This window comes from Felis catus, chromosome D1, assembly GCF_018350175.1.
Source record: "Felis catus isolate Fca126 chromosome D1, F.catus_Fca126_mat1.0, whole genome shotgun sequence".
In the NCBI taxonomy this organism is placed as follows: domain Eukaryota; kingdom Metazoa; phylum Chordata; class Mammalia; order Carnivora; family Felidae; genus Felis; species Felis catus.
This window is the reverse complement of record NC_058377.1, coordinates 4,033,249-4,058,900: the sequence shown is the minus strand read 5'-3', so window position 1 is coordinate 4,058,900 and position 25,652 is coordinate 4,033,249. Positions and strand designations below refer to the sequence as shown.

At 40.9% G+C, this 25,652-nt stretch overlaps 1 protein-coding gene across 15 annotated transcripts in view; it reads right to left on the bottom strand.

The window, feature by feature from the left end:
• The window catches only part of GRIA4 (glutamate ionotropic receptor AMPA type subunit 4), a 1,433,894-nt gene that overhangs the window by 64,273 nt on the left and 1,343,969 nt on the right, over nt 1-25,652 (bottom strand). For all 15 annotated transcript variants that reach the window (XM_045039802.1, XM_045039803.1, XM_045039797.1 and 12 more), the window contains 3 exons: nt 10,354-10,512; nt 4,539-4,706; nt 3,252-3,356 (listed from right to left, as the gene is read on the bottom strand). In XM_045039802.1, coding sequence (XP_044895737.1) covers nt 3,252-3,356; nt 4,539-4,706; nt 10,354-10,512 — 432 coding nt within the window. The remainder of the gene's footprint in view (nt 1-3,251; nt 3,357-4,538; nt 4,707-10,353; nt 10,513-25,652) is intronic.

Genomic DNA, 25,652 nt, shown 5'->3' with positions numbered 1-25,652 from the left:
CTCACTGGGAATTGAGTCAATTAGAGCGGACAGCGATATAGGGGTCACCTCCTGAAGAAAGGAATCTTAAGAGTTGGGACCTAGAACCTCACGTGAGATGCAGTTTCTCTCTTTAGCTCGTCACACCATCGGACAATGTACTGGCAACTTTTCCCAAGCCTGATCTCATTTAATCAGATGGGGAGCTAGGCATTTTTCCTAGAGACAGAAATTGGGGGAAGGATACTTTTGTAATGCTAGAGCAAAAATAGGGAAGCATTTAAATCGCTAGAACGGCAGCGATGTCAGAAAAATATTTGTCTTCTTTGGACTCCTAAAGGTGAATTGTGCATACATATTGCCATACTAGGAATAAACATCTCTGTTTTTACAGGGGACCTTGACTGCGATGTAGGGATCTGCTGAGGACTGAGGGGCCATGAGGAGCCCCTGTTGTACTTAAAGCTTGCTCCTGGGAGGGCTGATAAGACCAGACCTGTCCCCCCAAAATAGGAATCTCATACCAGCCCTAAAGAGAACTCTTAGAGGCCCTGGGACTGACAGGGTTTCACAGCAATGAAGAGAGTGAGCTCTGGAGCCTGGTGAACCCTGGTTTCCACCCCATCTCCATGTCTTTCTAGCTAAACATCGCAGGGCAGGTTAGTTTCTATGAGCCTTACTTTTCTTTAAAATGAGAATAAGCAGGGGTGCCTGGGTGGCTCGGTTGGTCAAGCTTCTGACTCTTGATTTCGGCACAGGTCATGATCTCATGGTTCAGGGGATTGAGCCCCACCACCGGGATCTGTGCTTACAGAACAGAGCCTGCTTGAGATTCTCCCTCCCTCTCTCTCTTTCTTAAAAATAAATAAACTTAAAAAAAATAAATTTAGAAAAAACGTATCTCACCTCCAGGCTGTTGTGTGGATTAAATGTAAAAATGCACATCAGTTTTCCATTTTGGTGTGTGGGATGTAACCTGCTCTCAATAAATACAATTGTTCCAATTAAAAATCCCTGCACCAGGCACATCTGGTTCCAGGGCACTTCCTGGGGGTCAGTGGAGTGGAAAGGTCCCACCGCACTCAGGAGCCAGCGTTTCCGAAAGAGCGTCATGGCTGCTCCTTAAGGAGTCTCTCCATCAGTTCCTCTGTTACAGAAGTCACGGAAACTGACAGGCAGACCTTCTGATCTATTTTCAGAGACAGATCCCTTGCCGGCAACTGTTCCATTTACAAGAACGATCGCTCAGTTTGCAGACATTTTGCCGAGTTCCACCAGCAGAGTGTTTCTCGGCGTGGCTCGTTTTTAAGTTTAATATTCCTGACAGAAGGCCCAAATTGCTCGCTGCCATGGAAGAACAAAGACGGATGAGTCTACCCAATCTTACACTTCGTATTTCTTTTAAGGGTTTTGGATGGATGTCAGCTGAGTGGGAAGATGTTCATCACTCTCCCAACTTGCTCTTTAACCTTCGCCTCCAAAAACCTTAATTGCCGTTAGCGTCACGGTTCAACAGGCCATGGAAGGATTCAGTGCCATATACAGCTCCCTTGCTATTACTGCCAGTTACCACCAGCTTCCTTTTTATTCTTTCTTTTGCGGAGAGGTCATTCTACTCTATGTACTTACTGTTTTGTGAAGTAGGGGGTGGTCTCTTGCATTTCGCAAAGCTTCTGTTTACATGGCTCCTCTTGCAAAGTCTGGTGTGTGGCCGGAAGGTGCGCCGGGAGGTGAGCCACTCTTGTTAGGGCGGGGACTCTGTCTGCTCCACAGAAGGGAGAAGCATTTGCCCCAAACGGGCTGCCTCCTTTCTTGTTGCTGGCTGTGTGTGGACGCAGTGGGTCCAGTCGGTGCGTACATGGAACTCACCACGTTTCTTCCTGGGAGCACATCTCATTCCCTTGCCATGGGCAGTGTCCTTGGAGGGGCCCATGGGGCAGGCCTGTTCCACAGGTGCCCTGTCACCTGCTCTTCCTGACCTGCTTCAGGTTCTCACCACGTCCAGCCTCCCTTTCCACCTGTCCGAACGCTGGTTTCCTGCGTCTAAAGCCTCCCTCCTCGACACAGCCTTCCTTGATTTGTCTTCCTCCAGCTGGAAGGGATCTCCTCCTCTTTAGGATTTCCACATGCCTTCTTTTTAACTGTCGTGGAAATGACTATATTCTACCGTGCGAGAAAGTAAACTCCTTTGGAGCAGGACCACGCGGGTGGGGTAATAATGTAGAAAGTTCTGGCGTCAGACACATCTGAATTAAAGTCTTCGTTTTCTCATTGCTGGGCCTGAGACAAGGAGCTATAACCTGTCCGGCCGTAGTTTTCCCATTGGAAAAAGGGAGCTCATAGTACTCACATTACAGGTTTGTTGGATTAAGTCATACCAAGTCCAGTGTTTGGGACACAGCAGGCATTCCATACGTTCTAGCTACTATTACTGCATTGTAGCAGGAAATTATACATGAGACAGTTTTTTAAAACAGCCAAGGGTTGAGACAATTTTTAGATGAGGGAACTGAACACGTCTTTCCTTGAGAATCCTAGCTAATCCTAGTGAAAGGAACGTTAAAAATTGTATGTGTTGGGTATAAAGTACCTACTAACTACTGAGATTGGATTGTCTGGTTCCGTAACATCAAGTACTGGCTGGATGTTCAGACGACCAATGATATGCCCAGTCACGTCATCGGACCAGCAGAGTCACCTTCTGAAATCCAGGAAGCTGGCATCAGCAGCTTCCTATCCAACTTCCCCATCCCCTCAATTAGAGTTTCCCAGGTGTTTGTTCCTCTACCCTGCTGGCCAAGTGATAAACTTAATCTCATCTTCTATCTGCTCTTTCTTTTGTTCATTGCAATGTGTTTACTTGCTTATTTCAAGAAATGTTTCATCTGTTCTAAATATGTTTTTGTTGTTCTGATGATTTCATAAATGACTGCATGGAGGTGAGTACGTGTCTTATCTGCAAGGTATGCTTTCCTGCACTGTAAATTTTGGTTTTTGAGACTCTTTTTGCTAAATCTTTTTTTGTTAAAATGTATTGTTTCCACTTTGGATACAGGATATAAACAGCATATAAATTGTTTGTTTCAGCTTTGGCATACCATTAAATATCAATTATGTGACACAAGAATTTACTTCAGCTCAGATTATTAAAAAAAATGCTATTTGTAAGTACTCACATTTAAAAACCAGTGTAGACCATCCAGCTACCTATTACGTATAAGCCTTTAAAAATGTCAAATGCAAACTAAGAAGACCGGTTGAGTGTGGCTCACCTTTCTAGGCCCTGTGCTCTTCAGCTCAAACACATCCATTGTGTAATTGACCCTACGTCCATAGTGGTCAAACTGAACATTTCCTGTCAGTCCTTGAATTCGAACCTATGAATGAAAAACAACACCCACACATATATTCATTTGCCATTTTGCTTACAGAAATCTTGACTTCATTTGCTATAACTATAAGCTATGAATAACTAAAATACCATAGGATATTTGAGCTGCTGGGATATAATCTGAAAGAAGTAAATCAAAGGGATATAATCAATTCTGATATATACTTGAAAGAGGAATATGTTTTGTTTTTTTTTATGTGATAAAGAATACTTCCTTAATATTGAAGTATTGCCTATGGGAAAGGAATATGGGTTATTTATAGTTGCCTTTCAGTTTTATCTATGTATTCACATAATACATTAAATAGTCCTGATAACCATGCTGTATCATATTCTCCTTGATAATATTAAAATTAAGCCCTGAGGGGTTTAAAATACAAATATACTAAAAAAAAAACTTTCAAGGGTTTTTTATTCCAAATTTCCTTTTAATTCATTTTTACCTATGATCTGAACACATGGCATTTCAGAACGTTTAAAATGTAAGATTACAAATATACACATATTACATTAATCATTTGAAAAATACTGTTAGTATAACCCAAACAGAGTAAAATAAACAAATTACTTAATCCAAGTTTACAAGACAATTTAAAGATCTACTATGGTAGTAATTAGCAGTGGTTAAAAAACATTTCTAGTTCTTGGATGTTCTGGCCCCAAGATAGCATGGACTTCCTAGAGTCCTCATAGTTAGAATGGTCAATGTGACTGAAATAAGTGAGTTGTAAACAGAGGTGATGAGTGTCACCACTGGGCCACAGCATTTAATTGCCAATTCAAAACCTTCCATAACTCTCTTTCTCTTTGTAGCATTTGAGACAGTTATTGCTGTGTTAGCCTGAGTGATTACAACAGGCAGAGTACCTCTCCTAATCTAATGTGTGTGTGTGAGTGAGAAATACTCCTATTGTTTGAAGTCACTAGGACTTGGGGTTGTGATTGTGACATGACCTAGTTTATCTTGACTAAGCATCTATATAAGATATGAACAGTATTCTACTTAGTATTTTATTTAGAAATGTCTCAAAAATGATAATGGCTTAATATATTAAAATGGCAATTGTAGTATAGATTTACTCTCAAAAAAATTATTCCATTTTCTTGAAGATGCCACACTTAACACTGTGAAATCAACTGAACTTAATTAAATAAAATTGTGAGTTACCTGTTTGAGTGTCCTCTCCATGTCAATTCCCTGGCCCCATGGAGCAGCAGGATTTGCCAGACAATCCCCAGCATTTCCTCTCCTTGAAATATCAATTTTCTGCCTCCTAAGATTTCGGAAAGTTTCAGCCATCACAAGGACTCCATCATAAGTCAGAGCAGACGTATACTAACAAAATGAAAGTAATTATAATGGTGAATGATCAACTCTTATCAGCCACCAGGAACAGTCTTGGGGTCCTTGAGCACCCGAAGAGGGGCCATTAAACAGCCTCTTGCCTGAAGGACAGTTAAATTACTGATATTTAATTGGCTCTAGCTTCAGAAATTTCTATTATCACTTTATTACAAAGAGTGTATACTGAATCTTACCACTCTGATTTTAAAGGGGGAAAACACACTCTGAAAAATAGAAATTTTAATGCACAGTTTTCCATTGGGTGAGAAAAGCAAGACCCCTTGGTGAGGTCTTTTCACTGGGTCCGAGTAGAAACAGATAAAGTGCAAGCAGCTAAGTGCATTATTACCACCATCTGCCTTGAAGTCATGTGCTGCGGCGGAGTCCAGAATGGCTGGGGTGCCTCATTCTCCTCTTCTGAAATGCCCAGCAGGGCTCCTTAAGATTTATTGTGCATTTACTGACTTGAAGTGTCTATGTTGGTTTGGTTTCTCAGAAGAATGTGGGAATATTTACTGTCAGCCATAAGATGCCAGAAACAATATCTACTTATTGAATAGAAGTGTATGTACCCGTCACTGTGCTACATAGGAATGAGCATAGTTAGGTCCACGCATGTTGTCCGGTGTGCATGTGCACGGGAACATTAGGTCATCCCCCTAAGTTTCTGCTGTCACATAGGGTCAAAGTAGAGACCTGAAGTGAGGACCCTGTGCTTTCTGATGATGCCCCTTGCTTCTCTGTGAGAAAAGACAAAGCCCTCAGGAAAAAATTATTCAGGATAGAAGAGGAGGCGAGAGGAAAAACCAAGAACATGTAACTTGTTTAAGCTGAAAATAAAAAGAACAGTGCCCTGGGGCGCCTGGGTGGCTCAGTCGGTTCAGCGTCTGACTTCGGCTCAGGTCATGATCTCACGGCTGGTGAGTTCGAGCCCCGTGTCAGGCTCTGTGCTGACAGGTCAGAGACTGGAGCCCACTTCGGATTCTGTGTCTCCCTCTCTCTCTGCCCGTAACCCACATGCATTCTGTCTCTGTCTCTCTCAAAAATAAACAAACATTAAAAAAAAAAAAGAACAGGGAATATGTGTTGGCTTTAACTCGGCAATGCCTGAACACGTGGAACACAGGGCACAATTTTCCTGAAGCACAGCAGAGCGCCAACCACCAATCATGACAGAGGCCTGCCTGATCTCTTTCCCGAGTTCCATCTGGTCAGATCTCTATGATGAAAACATTATAAGCCTGTACAGGAGGCAGTTCTGTGCTGTGGAAGGTAGAGGATGTCCCCTTGCTTTGCTGCTAGCAAAGGAAGAAGAATCATTTGAAATTCAAATCGCAGAAAGTAAACTTAGGCGATGTGACTAGTAGGCACACCAGCTGGAGAAGAGAGAATGAAACGTGGATGAGGTCGCGAATATAAATCCTAACAAAGAACCTTTCTATGTAGAGAGCCCGATTAAAACGCTTCATCAGGAAGATGTATGGGAGACCTGTAAACTACGAGCCTTGTAATATGTTCTCCTAGACATGATGAGATAGGCGTAAGGGCAGGCATGTACCATAGGTAAGGGCCAGCTACCCTCGTAGCTGGGATGATGTTCTACCTCCTCCCCTGCCTGGACCAGACATCTCTGAGCAGAGAAAGCCATCAAGTCATGTTGTTGTTGTTGTTGTTGTTTTGGAAAGTAAGAAAATAAGAACAAGAAAGAAAGAAGAACTTCCTAAAGACCTAAAACACCTGAGAAAAATGCAATGTTGGTATTTTAGGTTTCAAGAAAGGAAACAACAACAACAACAACAACAACAACAACAACAACACATTGTCACTTGTTTAATAGGGAGAATAAAGCTGAGAAGAGATGGCACCAAAAAGCGAATGCACTTGCTGTGTTTTAAAAAGTCCATCCAGGGGCGCCTGGGTGGCGCAGTCGGTTAAGCGTCCGACTTTAGCCAGGTCACGATCTCGCGGTCCCGGAGTTCGAGCCCCGCGTCAGGCTCTGGGCTGATGGCTCAGAGCCTGGAGCCTGTTTCCGATTCTGTGTCTCCCTCTCTCTGCCCCTCCCCCGTTCATGCTCTGTCTCTCTCTGTCCCAAAAATAAATAAACGTTGAAAAAAAAAAAGTCCATCCATTTTCATGAAACAAGTGAACTCCAAAAGAGAACAGATATCACAGAGTGGAGCATGAGTGGCAAGGGCCTTTGACAGGTTGGAGAGCTGGGACTTGGGAAGATGTAGTGGTTTATATAGATTTTCCTTGTTTTTTGAAGGATATAATTCTCTTCCACGTGTCTTACTGTGTTAATGTCCAAGAAATCAGATTTATGGACGCACATTTCTAGATGGCATCTAGAAAATTCTTACTGACAAAACACTTCATTTTAGGGCTGGGTAAAACTCCGGTTTGGCCTGGAGTTATTCCTGCTTTAAATGGTGATGACAATGGTGAAGTGAGTTCTGGTTACCCAGGTTCAGAGATAACAAGACAGAGTTTGGCAGAATCATAGTGCAGCACTGAGAGCCTGAGCTTTGAAAGGAAAGGACTACGCGAATTCTAACTTGTTACTCCTAGTTTTATGGGAATGAGTACATTTTCCAGCTATGGAACACAAAACAGATCAGAATCAAACCAAACAAGCTAATAGTGACTATTTCCTGTGGTTGTTGCAAGGATGAAATACCACATCTGAGAACTCTTTGAAAAATGTGCTAGACACTGGCTAGGAATGGCAAAGTCTACAAAGATGTGTCCTAGATGGTTACTGCTGCAATGGAGTTTACAGAAGTTCAACAATAAGCACATAAAAAATTACATTAAGTCCTCTGTGAGAATTACACAATTAAATAACATGGAGATTACACAGTAGAAAGGGATTGTATTTACGGGGAGACTAAGGAGAGGCTTCATAGACAAAGTAGGATTTGAGATGAAGGCTCATATAAGGTGGTTGGGTTTGGACAGCTGGAAATAAAGGTGGAGGACAGCTAAGGTGGGAGCAAGGACACAGGGACTGGTAAGGAGGGGAAAACTTCAGGGCCGTCCAGTGTGGCTGGCCAGAAAGGCAGCAGAAACACCCATGACTGGAAAGACTTGCTGGGCCTGCACTGTGGAGTGCCTCTATTCCAGAAGGTTTCCTTTTCTTCACAGCAGGGGGGTGACACGATCAGAAATCGTGTTTCAAATCTTTGATGAGGCACAAAAGAAACTCAAGGGAAGTTCAGTTAAGTACATTTGATCCTCATTACTCACGGATCCAATATCTGCAAATTCACCTACTTCCTAAATTTGTTTGAGATTCCCGAATCAGTAGCTGCAGGGGGTCATCTGCAGACGTGTGTGGAGTTGGTGAAAAACAGGGTCACGCAACACACGCACACCCAGCTGCAGTCAACCAAGGCAACGCTCTGCCTCCTTGTGTCTCCTCCCACACTGTAAACAAAGGGCCTCTTGTGGTCTACTTCGTGCCAGATTTTTCCACAGTGATGTGCTTTTTGCTGAGGATTTCACTTTTCAAGATGACCCAAAAGTGTAGTGCTGCTGTGCTATGTAGTGATCTTCCGTGCAAGAAGGCTGTGGTGTGCCTTGTGGAGAAAATACACGTGTCAGATAAGCCCTGTGGAGGAATGAGTGACAGCGCTGTTGCCTATGAATTCAATGTTAATGAATTAACGATGCAATACATAGGGTGTCTGTAAACAGACTTAAAACAACATGTCATATGATATGTGTTGAATGGTTGACAAAAATGTTATGGCCAGAGGCTTGGAAGAACCTAACGTTGTATTTCCCTTAGGAGCACGTGTTCACATGTCACTCATTGTTCATGGCAACTGTATAGACCACAAATACCATGTGTAATGAGAATTGATCGCGTATATTTATGAAATGCCTAGTAAGTGCCTAGCATCATGCTAATAAGAGCTGTGAAAAATGAGAAAATTATGTTTTTATATATAAAACAAAGTGTCTCACTCTGTGACATAGACACGTGTAGTTGGAGGTTATCAAGTAGGAGACACTGGGATGGGCTCAAGGCAAGATAGGGAAAGACTGACCCCATCAGTGTGCCCAGAGGGGAGAACCACAGTGGACACTCTGACCACGTGGTGATGTTAGTAGCCACAAGGAGCCACAAAACCCTACAGAGAAGCTTGAAGCCTGTTCGAGATACCACAGCTCAAAGGGTCACAAGATCTTTGAAAGATGGTTTACGGAAGAAATGCTGAGCAAAATGACGGTGTGACCACAGACAGGATGAGGAAGAAAGAGCCAGACAGATCGGTGTGAGGAGTAGTAGTGCAAGGAAGTCTCTGCACACAGACAAGAGAATGAGAGGAACGTGTGGCAAAGTGTCCGGATCAGAAATGAGTCCAACAGGAAACTCTGTACATCCTCTCTTTGCACATTAATGCTTGATATAATTGGGCTTTACAGAGGATTTATCTCTGAACTTGCATGAAGGCTAAAGGACTTCTCACGGTGCTTTGAATCTGGACGGTGATTTGCATCTTAAAAATATTTAGGCTCTTTAATATGCTTTCACATGCATTATCCAAAGTACAGAAAGTGGTAAAATATAGTAGACAACGTGCTTGTCTAAGACTCAGGAAGCCCATGATTCAATTCTGGGCATCCTGCAAACTCAGAGATGGCCAATTAACACACCTGTGTAACAACTTGTATTTATTAGCTCCTAAAATCAGAGGGTTGGATATGGTGCTTGACGCATAGCGGATACTCAATAAAGGCTCTGTTTTGAAATTTCATGATTCTATAGAGTAGTGAAGCTGATATGATCAGCCAAATTCCTGTTTTATCGAGGGGAATTGACATAGCTGGTGGGAAAAGTGTTACATTGAGAGAACAAAAGACGTAAGACTATTTACCTCTAGATCTAGATTACCTATAGTTTTCTAGGATTGAATTTCCAAAGGACATTTGAAAACATTTTAGTAGAAAACACTGACAGTGAAGGATCAGTGCACATTGAGAATGAGAACTGCCGTAATTATGCAGGAGCTCAAACCCACTAAGCTGGAGCTGGAGACACATTACACCATTATTTACATGATGTCTATGGCCACTGTCTCTTCAGCTGAGGAGAAAATGGGCTGTGATGACAAGTTTGCCAGCTTCTTTTGTGGCTACCACTAACATGCTTCTGCAATGTCAGTTAGAGAAACATTAAGCAACCTGACCTTGAACTATTAGTGTCAAAGAGTTTTGCATTTTACATTTCTACCAATTCCCCAATTTGCCTACTCATTATAAATCACTTTGCAAATACAGTTTTTGCCTAGCGGCGGTTTGGGGGTGGACTAGTTACCAAGGATTGTTCACCTTTGAGATATTTAGTGAGTGAAAAATTGTTTTAAAGTCTACAATTTCTTCACAGAAATTTACATGCAAAGGAATAAAAATAATAATAGTAAACTACTCGAGCTAATGTCCAACAATCCTGCTCTTACATATAAAACTTAGAAATTATTAAAGACTTGTACAGTGCAGTGCTAGTGACAAAAAGCTTGCGCTCTATGCCACACTATAACTGACAAACATTTACGAGAACAACTACATAATGAACTTTCTACCTTAAATTTTAAAAACGCTAAAAATACATAAGATAAAAACAAATACATACCTTTGGAGGAGTCTCAGATCCTGGATACTCTCTCTGGTCTAGTTTCTTCCAGCGATCCATTAGTTTGGTTACCATAGGTGTATTAAAATCAACCAGCTGGAATCCTGTAACATTGGCTCCACCATGGATAAATCTCTCCAGAGAAATATCCTTGAATCCCTATAGAAATCAATATGATAGTTTGTTAAGTTTAGTTCATTATTATACATTTCAGCTCTTCAATGGAAACATAAGTTAATAACCAACATGTACATTTATCCATATTTCTAATAAAGCAATGGCTGGAAACGTGGAGGGTTTAATTATGCCAACTTAACTGTTAAATTCTGTCATTCAAAATCTAATACATGGGGAAAGCAATAAAGATATTTTTAGTTCAGTTCAACTCAATTTAACAAGTATTTCTTGAATGGCTCTGAATGCCTTTTATGAAGCATGAAGGGGGATATAGCAGATGAAAATGACAGTACCAAAACGTCTCCTATTGAGGCCATAACTGCCCTCTGATGGAGATATGTAGAAACGTGTCTTATGTGAAGGGAATATCAAGGTAGTATACTTTGAGTATGTGATGCATAGCACCTTTATGGGGGGGGGTTCAGTTTAATTACAAAGTAGTCTAAAAGCAGACAGAGCCAATAAGTTGAGCCAGGGAGAGTAAAAGCTTTGATCGTATGAGTCACTACAACCCTTAGAGTCCTGGGATGTGGTAACGGAAGAGAAGAGAGCAACACAGGCCATTTGTGGACTTCTGTGTGTGGGAAACAAGATGGTGTCCCCAGGCGGGCTAGGGGAGCTTTGAGGGAAGAGTGTTCTCTCTCTTGGTCCACACATAGTTATTATCTGAGTTTCAAAAATTCTGCAAAAATCACTTATTTTATTTTTTAATTTTTTTATTTGTAATGTTTTTAATGTTTATTTATTTTTGAGAGGGAGAGAGAGAATGTGGGAGGGGCAGAGAGAGACACAGAGAATTCAAAGCAGACTCCAAGCTCTGAGCTGTCAGCACAGAGCCTGACGTGGGGCTTGAACTCACGAACCATGAGATCATGACATGAGCTACAGTTGGACGTTCAATTGACTGACCCACCCAGGTGCCCCTTTTTTTATTTTATTTATGTATTTATGTATGTATTTATTTATTTATTTAAATTATTTTATTATTATTATTATTTTAATGTTTTATTTATTTTTGAGACAGAGAGAGACAGAGCATGAGCAGGGGATGGTCAGAGAGAGAGGGAGACACAGAATCCGAAGCAGGCTCCAGGCTCTGAGCTGTCAGCCCAGAGCCCGATGTGGGGCTTGAACTCACGAACTGTGAGATCATGACCTGAGCTGAAGTCGGACGCTGAACTGACTGAGCCACCCGGGCACCCTGTGCCCCTTTTTTTAAAAAAAGTTTTTATTTATTTTTGACAGAGAGGGAGAGAGAGAGAGAGAGAGAGAGAGAGAGAGAGAGAGAGAAAGAGTGCAAGTCAGGGAGGGGCAGAAAGAGAGGGGGATAGAAGATTTGAAGTGGGCTCTGTGTGCACAGCAGAGATCCCAACGTGGGGCTTGAACTCACGAACTGTGAGATCATGACCTGAGCCAAAGGCAGATGCCAACTGACTGAGCCACCCAGGTGCCCCTCTTTCCTTCTTTCTCTCCCTCTCTTCCTTCCTTCCTTCCTTCCTTCCTTCCTTCCTTCCTTCCTTCCATCTATCCATCTATCATCTAATTTTTTTATACCTGGGCCCTTTTTTCCTGCTAAGTATTTAAGGTACATTACAAATATACTCAATAGAAATTAAAAAACAAATAGACAATTGCAAGAAGAGGAGAAAAAAGCCTATTAGGTAAGCAAATTAATAAAACCAAAGGTATTGGCTCAGAGAAACGTTTGCCCTTCCCCCACACCCCCAACACACATGCTCATGAGTTTGTAGCATCCTTATTTGCCTTCCTTTTGGTTTTCTCTTACCATTAAATCATTAAAAAAGTTTTTTTAATGTTTATTTTTGAAGGAGAGAGAGACAGAGTATGAGCAGGGCAGGGACAGAGAGAGAGGCAGACACAGAATCTGAAGCAGGCTCCAGACTCTGAGCTGTCAGCACAGAGCCCGACGTGGGGCTTGAACCCACGAACTGTGAGATCATGCCCTGAGCTGAAGTCAGACACTTAACCAACTGAGCCACCCAGGCGCCCCATGTTTTGTTTTTTTGTTTTGTTTTGTTTTTAATGTGAATTTGATTCACTTGTGTTGAGGAAACTAAGAAAAAGTGTTTTGTTTATCTGTTTATTTATTCTTTGGCAAAAATAAAATACGCAGCTGTGATCCTGCGGTCACAGCGAGAACCAGCGCAGGAATCAGGGAGAAGAGAAAGACCCGGTGCTCCCTCTCTTCCTGAAATGTGTCTCGGACTCGATTTTGGAAACGTCTGTGTTTTTTGTTAATAACAAAGCAGGTTATATACACACACTGCTGTGTGGCTGCCTGAGGAGAAACGGCCCGTCTACTGGCAACTATGCAAAGTTGCTCCTGAAACCTCCAGGAGTGTGCGTTTATAGCTAACCTTGATGCTGCGCTTCTTATGTGCTGAGCACCTCACACGGGCTATCCAGTCAGTTCTCATCACAAGCTTGGAGACAGATCGGCGTCTCAGACTTCTCTTACAAACAAGGAGACCCAGGCTCGGCAGATTACAGCAAGACTCTGGAGGATTACCCAGAAACACACACGATGTGTATGAACCAGGGTGACTCTCGCGTTTGCCGTCTTTGCCCTCTGCTCCTGTGTCTTCCTACAAGAGTATGTGTTTTCAGTTTTGGTATCTATCATCACTGCCTCTAGCAGAGGGAGGGTGATACTGTAGAAAACTGCCCGGACCCTGACCCCTCCTCCGTAACCCTCTGGCCTCAGGTTTCCCGTGTGCAACACAACAGTCACAACGCTGGGGTAGCTAGCACATCTGGTTTGAGTTCAGCCAGCGATAGCTATTATTAATTAATCCCCTCGACAAATACTTATCTCAGGCCTATTATGCGCCAGCTAATTTGACAGCTCATCAGTAACATTCTCATTTCACTGGGAAAGAAACTAGACACCAAAAAGCAAGTCTACGTTTCTGAAATGGGAAAAACACTGTCCATCAATCTCAAGCTAGTTAAATGTCAGCCGAACATTTGTTTGCGTCTATGAGAAGATAGGGCAGATTCATAGGCAGGCCAAAAAAACCACAAAAATTCAGTTTTCTAAAAGCCACAGTGATTCAACTATTGCATTAGTTGCTAATTGACGACATTATTTTCTTTCAGGAGAGGCTGAAGTCAAAGAGCTGCCACACTTTCTCTCATTGCGTTATCCCACAGCTGCAAGACACAGGCAGAGACGCAGCCTTCAGAAAAACCATCTGATGGAAAGTCTAACTGATGAATAACAGCCCACATTTCTCTGATTCTATCCTACTGCTCTGCTGAAGGTGAAGGAAAAAATATTACCGCATCTGATTTTAAACTCCTTTCAGTTATGATCTGAATGAATGGTGGGTGGCTCAGTTAATTTTAGCCATGTCTGCTTGAGGACAGGCAATATTTTTCCTTTCATATACTTTAAAGGGTTTTAGATCGAAGAGTGATAGGATCTAGACTGTGAAGCAGTATTCTTGGAAACAGTTACTTTGGTGGCTCTTTAGACTTCAGTTTTTAACCAGAGAAGTGAAGACACTGCTATAAGATTGTAACTCTTCAGACAGTGTGTATGTGTGTGTGAAATCCACGGCTGAGTAACTAACTTGACTAACTTAACAGTGTCTATATAATACACTGATACCCTAAGGAAAGATTAACCTCCAACTCGGTTTTCCTCTTAATGTCCATTTACAGTTGATACATCCGATGGGGGCAAAGAAGCAGAGGGAAATTAATAAACTACAGGACTTCAGATATCCTGCTGACTACAGATGTAAATCTGCAGGTCGATCACATCATAGGTGTTTAATAAATGCTCGCCCTTTAGCATTTGTCTAATTCTGATTACATTCCTGCTGTTTTGCATTTCAGGCTCAAAGGATGACTAAATCATATCGACACAGCTCTGGTCAGTTAACAGAAGGACTGGCAGGGAGCATGGGAGAGGTTTCCTTCTTTAACGTCTTTTAAAAGCTGGGTTGTTAAGAAATTGACTTAAAGTATGCATTTTTGGTGATCAAGTGTATAGATGGTGGAATCAGACATGCTCAGTGCAGAAGTTAAAAAATGCAGTAAGCACAAAGCAAGAGGTAAAACAATGTCTTCAAGTTCATGGAATCTCGAGTGGGGTCATCGCCCTAGAGCGAAACTATGCTATTGTGCAAATTTTGGGAACGGAGTTCTAGTCCCCATTTGGACATCAACTGGATGCCGACATGTGGACAAGTCACTGCAATTTCCTTACCTTCCAGATGAGGTGTGGGTGGCGTGTGCGTGTCTGCGTGCTGAGGTGAGGGACAGGCAAGGAACAGATGCAGTGAGTCTTCAGGGACACACCCTGGTCATTCCGTAATTTTATGATTTTACTTCATGAAAGGCCCAGGTTTTTCCTACATGGAAATGGAATGTATTTTTAAGATGAGAAATCTAAATGAGAGCAAGATTTCAGGACCTTGCCTTGTAGGTGCAACAATGTCCACAGCTTCTTGTGTCTACTGGTGGCTCTAGTGACATACTCTGCTGGAGGAGGGGTGAGGAAATATATGAATACAAACACAGAGAAGGTCTGCAGGGCCAGGTGCCCCTCAAGTCTGGCATACGAAATATTTAAATGAATGCCCATTTTGTGGCTACAGCAGGTATTTACCCATCTTGATTTGATTTATTTGATTGATTTATTTTTTGCAATCAAACAGGACAGAGTTTCAGTCTTGCTTTTGAGACTTAGGGTCTGTGTGATCTTGGATAAGTTACAGTGAACCCCAAAGTCCAGTCTATAGAATAACATATGGTCTATGTTGAGGCTTAATTAGAATAATTATGGCAATGAAATAAGCACAATGACATAAGCTGGGAGACAGAGGATAGCCAGCCACTAAGCAAAGAGGAAGGATAAGGGCACTTCTTATAAGGTCAAAAAAGGCACTGTTCCCACCTCTTATTCTTTTTTAGAGAGAGCACTTGAGTCGGGGGAGTGGGGAGAGGGGTTGGGTACAATGAGAGAATCTTAAACAATGCTGAGCATAGAGCCTGACATGTGGCTTGATCTCATGACTGTGAGATCATGACCTGAGCTGATCAAGAGTCGAAGGCTCAACCCACTGAACCACCAGGTGCCCCAATGCCCTTAATGAGCTTTTGGGGTGCTAATAATGTCTTACTGGCAGCTGGGCCACAGGATAGTGGAGAATATCCGGTATACAGGAGGTAAAATAATGATTTCATGACTAAAAAAAATGCATTTTGTATTATATGTATTCTTTATAAATCACGGGGTGATTTGTGAGCCCTGACAAGACACTATCAGATTAAGTGCATAAGGACAGCTTTCTAGAAGATGTGACTCTTAATTGGGTGGGGTAAGTGCCTCCCAGGGAGACAGAGCGAGAGCTGTAGAGAGATACCAGGTATCTGGGAACGAGTCTGATTTCAGGAAGGGGCACATGTAGGGTGCAGTGGGAGAAAAGATCTGGGATTAAGAGGGATAAAGCTGGAAGGGCTTTGTGCTTTGGGGAAAAGAGTGTCAACACTTCACCATTAAGGATTTTTGCAGCCTGGCACCTAGATTTACCCTGGTAGGAGAGGGTAACAGATGGGACGGTGGCAGTGCGTCATTTTGAGACCTGCCAGTTTTGTGGAGAGGTGAGATGACTAGTATTATCAGGTAGGGTTGGAGAAATCTCAGGGTCCTTCCCTTTCACAAAGCACCTGAATCCTTTTATTGTGTTTGCAGCCTGGAGTCAAAGAAACAATTTAGGCTGGGAAAAAATATGATCATACCTGTCTTAAAACACACACACACACACACACACACACACACACACACACACACACACACATACACACACGGGAGCAAAGTAAACACAGAACCTGAAACAAGAAAGTCTGTGGGCAAAGTAGGGAAGCAATTTCCTCCCTTAGATCTCTGAAAAAGACAGTATAGTGAACCAACAGATAAAGTTTTCCTGCCTGTAAGTATCTGGGAAATTTCTAGAACAGAGCTTAATCTAATGAGATACCATGGGCTTTCACCAGTACCTGTAGATGATGGGTATGTCTAAGTAAAATATTCCCACATACAAACAAAAACAGGACAGAGAAAAGACAGATTTCAGCAATCTTTCCTTACAAATTTTACTCATTCTTAGTATTCCATTGTTAATGATAGTGGCAGTGATATCATGGAAAATTTTCAAAAATCTGGGACAGGCATGTCCATTCACCTACACATGAGGCACAGCTCATGCTATTTAGATGATGCCAGCTCCCTGTGGGTCTTCTTGGACTCTTGGCAGGCTAAATAAAGTTTGGGTAATAAAGAAACAGGGTCCTCATTTCCTTTGGCTCCTGAATGGAGGTGAGATTCCCAGCACACCGCAGTAGCTACAAAGGGAACCAGTGGAGCACGAGGACATCAATCTATTCACATTACATCAAGACAGAAGGTTGTGTGAGATTGAATCACAGTTAATTGAAGATGATAAATTTAACTTACGGATAATGAAAAGACAGTTTAAGGAATGCTGATGAGCTTTCACAACCCATTCGCATCCTTACTCCTAATGGAATGGAATTTTATTTTATTTAAATATGTGGAGTCTGCCTTCGATATTTCAGCCAAAGAATTTGATGGCCATTAAGGAGCCAACGTTTCTGTGACTGTACTTATTTTCTTTCTCGGTTTAGAGATTTATCATTTTGAAAGATCCCAAAAAATATCCATAATGAAACTCAACTTCTCCGTGGAGTAAACCCTGCTGGACTTTTGCAAAAATGTGTGCCTGTAGATAATTTCATGCATCACATACTGATGTCTGCCTTGTTTCATTCTTTGGTAAATTCAACTTGGTGTTCGTACTTTCTGCTTTCCTTTTCAACGTTATGACTACGGAATATTAAAAAATTTTTAAAAATGTTTGTTTATTCCTGAGAGGGAGACAGAGAGACAGAGAGACCGAGAGACAGAGCACAAGTTGGGTGGAGCAGAGAAAGAGGGAGACACAGAATCCAAAGCAGGCTCCAGGCTCTGAGCTGCCAGCAAAGAGCCCGACGCGGGGCTCGAACTCGTGAACTGTGAGAATGTGGCCTGAGCTGAAGTCGGACGGCCAACCGACAGAGCCACCCAGGTGCCCTTGACTACAGAATATTTTAAAGTGTCTGGACAACTTGTATCTACCAGTAACCAGTAAGAATTGTTCATTTAGAAATCAGTTCTAACTACTACTGTTAAATCAGTCTCTCTTTCAGCTATATTGAGGTATAATTGACAAGTGAATTTGTAATATATTTAGAGCAGATAAGGTGATGATTTGATGTACTGACGCTTTGTGAAAGTGTTCCCACCATCGAGTTCATTAACTCATCCATCACGTCATGTGTTTACCTTTTTTTTTCTTTTTAGGTGAGAACCCTTAAGTTCTACTCTCTTAGCAAATTTCAGTTATATGATACAGTATTACCAACTATAGCCACCATGTTATATATTAGATTCCAAGACCATATTCATCTCCTAACTGAATGTTTGTACCCTTTTACCAATGTCTTCCTATGTCCCCCACCCTCCAGCTCCTGGGAACCAAAACCCTATTCTCTAAGACTTAATCTATGAGTTAGATTTTTATTTTATTTTTATTAATGGCTATCTTTTTTTTTTAAATTTTTTTTTCAACGTTTATTTATTTTTGGGACAGAGAGAGACAGAGCATGAACAGGGGAGGGGCAGAGAGAGAGGGAGACACAGAATCGGAAGCAGGCTCCAGGCTCTGAGCCATCCGCCCAGAGCCTGACGCGGGGCTTGAACTCGCGGACCGCGAGATCGTGACCTGGCTGAAGTCGGATGCTTAACCGACTGCGCCACCCAGGCGCCCTATTTTATTTTTAAATGTTTATCTATTTATTTTTTTGACAGAGAGAGCTAGAGAGAAAGCAGAGGAGGGGCAGAGAGAGGGAGACAGAAAATCCCAAGAAGGCTCCATACTGTCAGCATGGAGTCTGACATGTGGCTCAAACCCACAAACTGTGAGATCATGATCTGAGCTGAAACCAAGAGTTGGACGCTTAACTGAGTGAGCCACCCAGGCACCCTATGAGTTAGATTTTTAAAAAAAATTCCCAATATAAGTGATACCATGGAGTGTTTGTCTTGCTCTCTCTAACTTCACTTAGCATTATGTTATCCTGATTCATCCATGTTGTCACAAATGGTGGGCTTTCGTTCTTTTTTATGGCTGAATGTGTCCTATATCTTTTATCCATTCATCTGTTGGTGGACACTTAGGGTGTTTCTATAACTTAGCTATTATGAATAGTGCTACAATGAAATGGGGGTATATATATCTTTTTGATATAATGATTTTTTTCCCCCTTTGGATGCATACTCAGAGCTTGGATTGCTGGATGATATAGTAGTTCTATTTTTAATTTTGTGAATAATCTCCATATTGTTTTCGACAGAGGCTGCATTTCCACCAACAGTGTACAGGGCTTCCCCACTTTTCTACACCCTCACCAGCATTTGTTCTCTTTTAAAGAATAGCTATCCTAGCACATGTGAGAGAATAGCTTAGTGGGGTTTTGATTTGCATTTCCCTCATGATGAGGGATGTTGAATACCTTCTCATGTACTGTTGGCCATCTGTGTGTCTTTGTTAAAATGGTGCTATGCCCATTTTTAAAATGAAGTGTGCACATGTGTGTGTGTGTGTGTGTGTGTGTGTGTGCGCGCGCTATTGAGTTGTAAAAATCCTTGTATATTTTGGATATTAATCCCTTCTTAAATATGTGGTTTGCAAATATTCTCTCCCATTCTGTAAGCTGCCTTTTCATTTTGTTGATGCTTTCCCTTGCGAGATAGAGCTTTTTAGTTTGTTGTGGTCCCACTTGTTTATTTTTGCTTTATGTGGCTGTGCCTTTGGTGTCAAATCCAAAAAACCATTGCTAAGGTCTATGTCAAGGGGATGACGTCCTAGGTTTTCTTCTAGGAGTTTTATAGTTTCAGGTCTTATGTTGAAGACTTTAACCCAATTTTTATTTCATTTTTGTGTATGAGACAAGGGCCCATTTCCGTTCTTTTGCACGTGAATATTTACTTTTCCCAACAGCATTTATTGAAGAGACTATCCTTTTCCCATGGTATATTCTTGGCTGATTTGATGAAAGTTAATTGACCATATATGCAAAGCTTTATCCCTGGGCTCTATGTGCTGTTACACTGATCTGTGTGTCTGTTCTTATTCCAATAGCGTACTGTTTTGATTGCTACAGCCTGGTAATATAGTTTGAAGTAGGAAGCATGCTGCCTCCAGCTCTATTCTTCTTCCTTAAGATTGCTTTAGCCATTTGGGGTCTTTAGGGGCTCCAAACAAATTGTAGGATTGTTTTTTTCTATTTCTGCAAAGTATGGTATTTTAATACTGATAGGAGTTGCATTCAATCTGGACAGTGCTTTGGATAGTATGGAAATCTACACATACTTTTAATTTAATACTTCCATTCTATGAACACACAATATTTTTCCATTTACCCGTGTCTTCTTTCATCCATGTCTTTGGGTTTCTGGTGTACAGATCATCCACTTCATTGGTTATATTTATTCCTAAATATTTATATCACTTTTGATACTCTTATTAATAAGACTGTTTTCTTATTTTCTCTTCCTGATGGTTTGTTGTTACTGTATAGAAACACAGCTGATTTTTGTATATTGAGTTTCTATTCTGCAACTTTAATGAAATCATTTATTCTAACAGTTTTAGTGGAATCATTAAAGTTTTCTTTTTTTTTTAATGTTTATTTTTGAGAAAGAGAGGGAGAGTGTGTGTGTGTGTGTGAGTTGGGGAGGGGCAGAGAGAGACACACACACACACACACACACACAGAATCAGAAATAGGCTCCAGGCTCTGAGTTGTCAGCACAGAACCTGATTCAAGCAGGGATTGAACTAACTGAGATTTTGACCTGAGCTGAAGTCGGATGCTTAACCAACTGAGTCACCCAGGTGCCCCATCAATGTTTTCTATATATAATATTATAAGATCTACAAGCAGAGGCAATTTTATGTCTTCCTTTCTGGGGTGGATGTCTTTTATTTCTTTTCTTGCCTAATTGCTCTAGCTGGGACTTCTAGCACTATATTGAAAAACAGTGGTGAGATTGGATATCCTTGTCTTATTCCTTACCATAGAAGAAAAGCTATCAAAGCTTGTCAACATTAGTTGGGTATGAAGGTAGTGGTGGTGGGCTTGTCATACATGGCTTCTGTTATGTTGAGGTATATTCCTTCTATACCCAGTTTTTATCATGAGATGATGTTGAATATTGTCACATGCTTTTTCTGCATCTAATGAGACGATCATGTGTTTTTAATCCTTTTGTTAATGTGGTGGCTGAGTTGTGGATGGTGAGCCATCTTGGCCTCTCTGGGATAAATCATGCTTGATATTGGTATGGCCTTGGTATGATCCTTTTAATATACCTGCTGAATTTGACTTATTAATATTTTGTTGAAGATTTCTGCATTTATGTTCATGAGGAATATAAGGCTTTAATTTACCTTTTTATTGTAGTGTCATTGTCTGACTTTCGTATCAGGGTAACAGTGGCTTTTTAAAACGAGTGTGGAAGTGGTCTTTCCTCTTCTATTTATTGGGATAATTCCAAAAGGATTGGTATTAACTCTTCCTTAAATGTTGGTAGAATTTACCCATGAAGTCATCTGGTCCTGAACTTTTTTTTGGTGGGGGCATTTTGATTACCAATTCCAACTCTTCACTTATTATTGGACTGTTTAGATTTTCTTTTTCATCATATTACATGGTAGGTTGTATGCTTCTGGGAATTTATCCGGTTCTTCTAGTGTTCCTTTAATGCTGGTGTATAATTGTGTATAGCACTGTGTTAACGACCCTTAGTATCTGTGTCATGAATTGTATTGCATCTTCTTAACATTTGTTATTTTCTTCAAGTCTTCTTTCTTTCTTCTTAGTCTAGCTAAAGATTTCTCAATTTTGTTTACCTTTTCATAAAACCAGCTCTTAGTTTCATTGATCGATTGTCTTTTTTGTTTCTAGCTCATTTATTTTCACTCTGACTTCTGCTATTTCCATTCTTCTACTAACTTTGCCCTTAGTTTGTTCTTCTTTTTCTAGTTCCTTGAGGTATAGAGTGAGACTGCTTATGTGGTATCTTTTTGTCTTCATGTAGGCATTTTTCACTACAACCTTCCTTCTCAGAACTGCTTTTGGTGCATCCCACATGTTCTAGTAAGTTATGTTTCCATTTTCACTTGTCTCAAGATATTGTTTGATTTTTTTTTAATTTTTTATTTAAGCCACTGGGTATTCAGGAGCATATGGTTAATTTCCACATATTTGTAGATTTTTGAATTTTCTTCTGGGAATTGATTTCTAGTTTCATATCTATGTGGTCAGAAAGGATGCCTGATATTTCAGTGTTTTTAAATTGATGAAGATTTGCTTTGTGGCATAACATAAGATCTATTCTAGAAGGTTCCATATGTGCTTGAAAATGTATATTCTGCTACTGTTAAATAAAAACTTCTGTTAGGTCCATGTAGTCCAACAGGTAGTTTAAATCCAAGCCCTCCTTACTGATATTCTGCCTCAAGGATCTAGCAATTACTGAATATGGGGTATTAAAATTCCCTACTGTTTTTGTGTTGCTGTCTATTTCTCTTTTCAGATCTGTTAACATTTGCTTTATATATGTAGGTGCTCTGACGTTGGGTACATAAATATTTACAAATGTTACACTTTATTGATGAATTGACTTCTTTATCATTATAAATGACATTCTTTGTCTCTTGTTATACTTTCTGGATTACAGCCAATTTTGTTTGATATAACTATAGCTACTTCTTCTTTCCTCAGTTTCCATTCGCATGATCTCTTTTTTCTATTCTTTCACCTCTGATCTGTGTGTATGCTTCAAGCTGAAATGAGTGTCTATAGAGTTGGGTCTTTTCTTTCTTTCCTTCTTTTTTTAGGAACCTATTTTCATTCAGCCACTCTATCTCTTTGGATTGGAGAATTTAGCCCATTTACATTTAAATAAATGTTGGTAGGAATAGACTTACTACCAACATTTTATTGTTTTCTAACTGATTTATAGTTCCTTCCTCCCTCTCTTCTTTTGTGATTTGAGGATTTTCTGTAGTGGTATGTTTTGACTCCTTTCTCTTCATGTTTTGTGTTTCTATGAGAAGTTTTTGCTTTGTGGTTACCATAAGGCTTAGATAAAACATCTTATAGCTCTAACAATGTACTGTAAGCTGGTAACAACTAAACTTTGAATGGATACACAAACTCTACAATTCTACACATTTCATCCCACATTTTATGTTTTTGATGTCACAATTTACGTCTTTTTATATTGTGTATATATTAAGAAATTATTATAGTTATAATTATTAATATATTTTTTAACCTTTATAGTAGAGTTAAAGTGATTTACCCACCACTATGACAATATTGGTGTATTGTAAATTTTTCTATATATTTATCTTTACCGCTGGGTTTTATACTTTCATGTGTTTTCATGTTACTAATTTGTATCTTTTTATTTCAGCTTTAAACATTAACATTTCTTTTTTTTAATGTTTATTTATTTTTGAGAGACAGAGCATGAGCATGGGAGGGGCAGAGAGAGAGGGAGACACAGAATCCAAAGCAGGCTCCAGGCTCTGAGCTGTCAGCACAGAGCCTGACGTGGGGCTCAAACTCACGGACTGCAAGATTATGACCTGAGCCAAAGTTGGATGCTTAACCAACTAAGCCACCTAGGCGCCCCTAAATATTAACATTTCTTATAGAAACACTCATGATCAATTCTTTCAGCCTTTGCTTGTCTGGAAAGTTCTTTATTTTTCCTTCAGTTCTCAGGGACAACCTTGCCAGGTAGAGTATTCTTGGTTGCCAGTTTTTTCCTATCAGCACTTTTTTTTATTAAATATTTATTTATTTTTGAGAGAGAGAGAGAGAGAGAGAGAGAGAGAGAGAGAGAGAGAGAGAGAGTTTGAGCAGGGGAGGGAAAGAGAGAGAGGGAGACACAGAATCTAAAGCAGGATCCAGTCTATGAGCTCACAGTACAGAGCCCAACACGGGCTCAAACTCATGAATCCTGAGATCATTACCTGAGCTGAAGTTGGACCCTTAACTGACTGAGCCACCCAGGTGCCCCTCAGCACTTTCAATATATCATCCTATTCTCTTCTGGCTTATAAACCTTCTGCTGATGGTCTTGTGGTGGTTTCCTTGTACATAACAAGTTGTTTTCCTCTTGCTGCCTTTAAGATGCTCTCTTTGTCTTTAACTTATGACAACTTAACTATAATGTGTCTTACTCTATATCTCTTTTTTTATGTTTATTTCTTTTGAGAGGGAGAGTGAATGAGCAGGGGAGGTACAGAAAGAGGAAGAGAGAGAGAGACAGAACCCAAGCAGGCTCGGCACTGTCAGCACACAGCCCAACGTGGGGCTCGATCCTGTGAACTGCAAGATCATGACCTGACCTGAAGTCTAGAGTCGGATGCTTAACCAACTGAGCCATGCACGTGCTGCCCTAGATCTTGATTTCTACTTGTTTCCTCAGGTTAGGGAAGTTTCCAGCCATTATTTATGTGAACAAGCTTTCTGTTCCTTTCTCTCCTCTTCTTCTTCTGGGAGCCCTATAATATGTACACTGATCTACGATGGTGTAACAGAAGTCCCTTAAGCTATCTTTACTTCTTTCATTTTCTTCTTCTTTTTACTTCTCTGAATGGATGGATTCCACTGCCTTGTCTTCAAGTTAGCTGAGCTTTCTTACTACCTACTCTAGTCTCCTATTGAACACCTCTATTGAATTTTATAGTTCAGTTATTGTATTCTTCAGCTCTGTGATTTATGTTTGGCATTTTAAAATATTTTCTAACTCTTGGTCAAAATTCTTATTTTTGTTAATACTTTGCTCTTCTGGCCTTGATAAGCATCTTTATGACTGTTATTTTGAACCCTGTTGTGTAAATCATTTATTTCCATTTCATTAAGATTTATTTCTGGAGATTTATTTTGTTCTTTTGTTTGGAACATATTTCCTCGTTTCTTCATTTTTACTGATTCCCTGTGCTGGTTGGTTTCTGCACATTAAATAAGACAGACACATCTTCCAGTCTTGGCACACTGGTCACATATAGGAGATGAGCCTCATCAAATGGGCCTGGACCAAATTGTTGGTTGTCTCTTAAACCTATGTGATTGCTCAAACAGCTTCTTTTTTTTTTTAAGTGGATCTTAGTAGTTGACAGGCCTGCCAATGTTCCAAAGGAAGGAATCACAGTCAGCACCTAGATGCAGGCTGAATGGAAGTTTGACCCTCAGGTAGCAGCCTGTGAAATATATGGTCAAACCCACTTCCAGGGAAAGACTAGGAAATGTGCACCTTGCCAGCTGCCTCTACATTGAGCCCTGGGGGGATGGCCTGGGTTAATACTTTTGCACATACCTGTTAAGAAATGCCTCATTGCTCGCTACAGTACTGTGGGATTTGTGAATATAAGCTCTGTTGCCTATCAGGTCCAGTCATCCCTTGGGTAGGTCACCAGGCACGTGTACAATATTCTAGAGACAGGTTGATGTCCTGGTTTTATAGGAGGAGTGAGCCAGAAGGAGAAGGTGACAGAAATGTCCACCAGCTCCCCTGGGCTCCATGAAGAATCATGGCCAGTTCTTTGATGCACGCAGCTGGACCCTTACATATGGACACTGAGGCAGCAGACTGTGAAGTAGATAGTCAACTGCCTTTCAGGGAAAGAGTGGAGACGAGCATTTTTGCTTGATCCCTCTGTGCTAATAGGGTCTGTGGGGATAGTTACATTGAATGCTCATGAGCCCATTAAGAATATGGCTTCTTTGTTTTCTATAGTCCTGTGGGTCTCATGGACATATAACCACTGGCTTTCAGAACTAGGTGTTTTGGGGCCTGTCTCTTGACAGCCTTAAAAGCTGGGGTGCTAAATGTATGGTCCAAATCCTCACTGCTCATGGAGAAGCTGGGAGTCGGGGATTCCCTCCTGACTGTATGGCACTGTGCTGGGGTAGTTTTTATGGAAAGAGTGGTCTCAGCCTTTCCTATC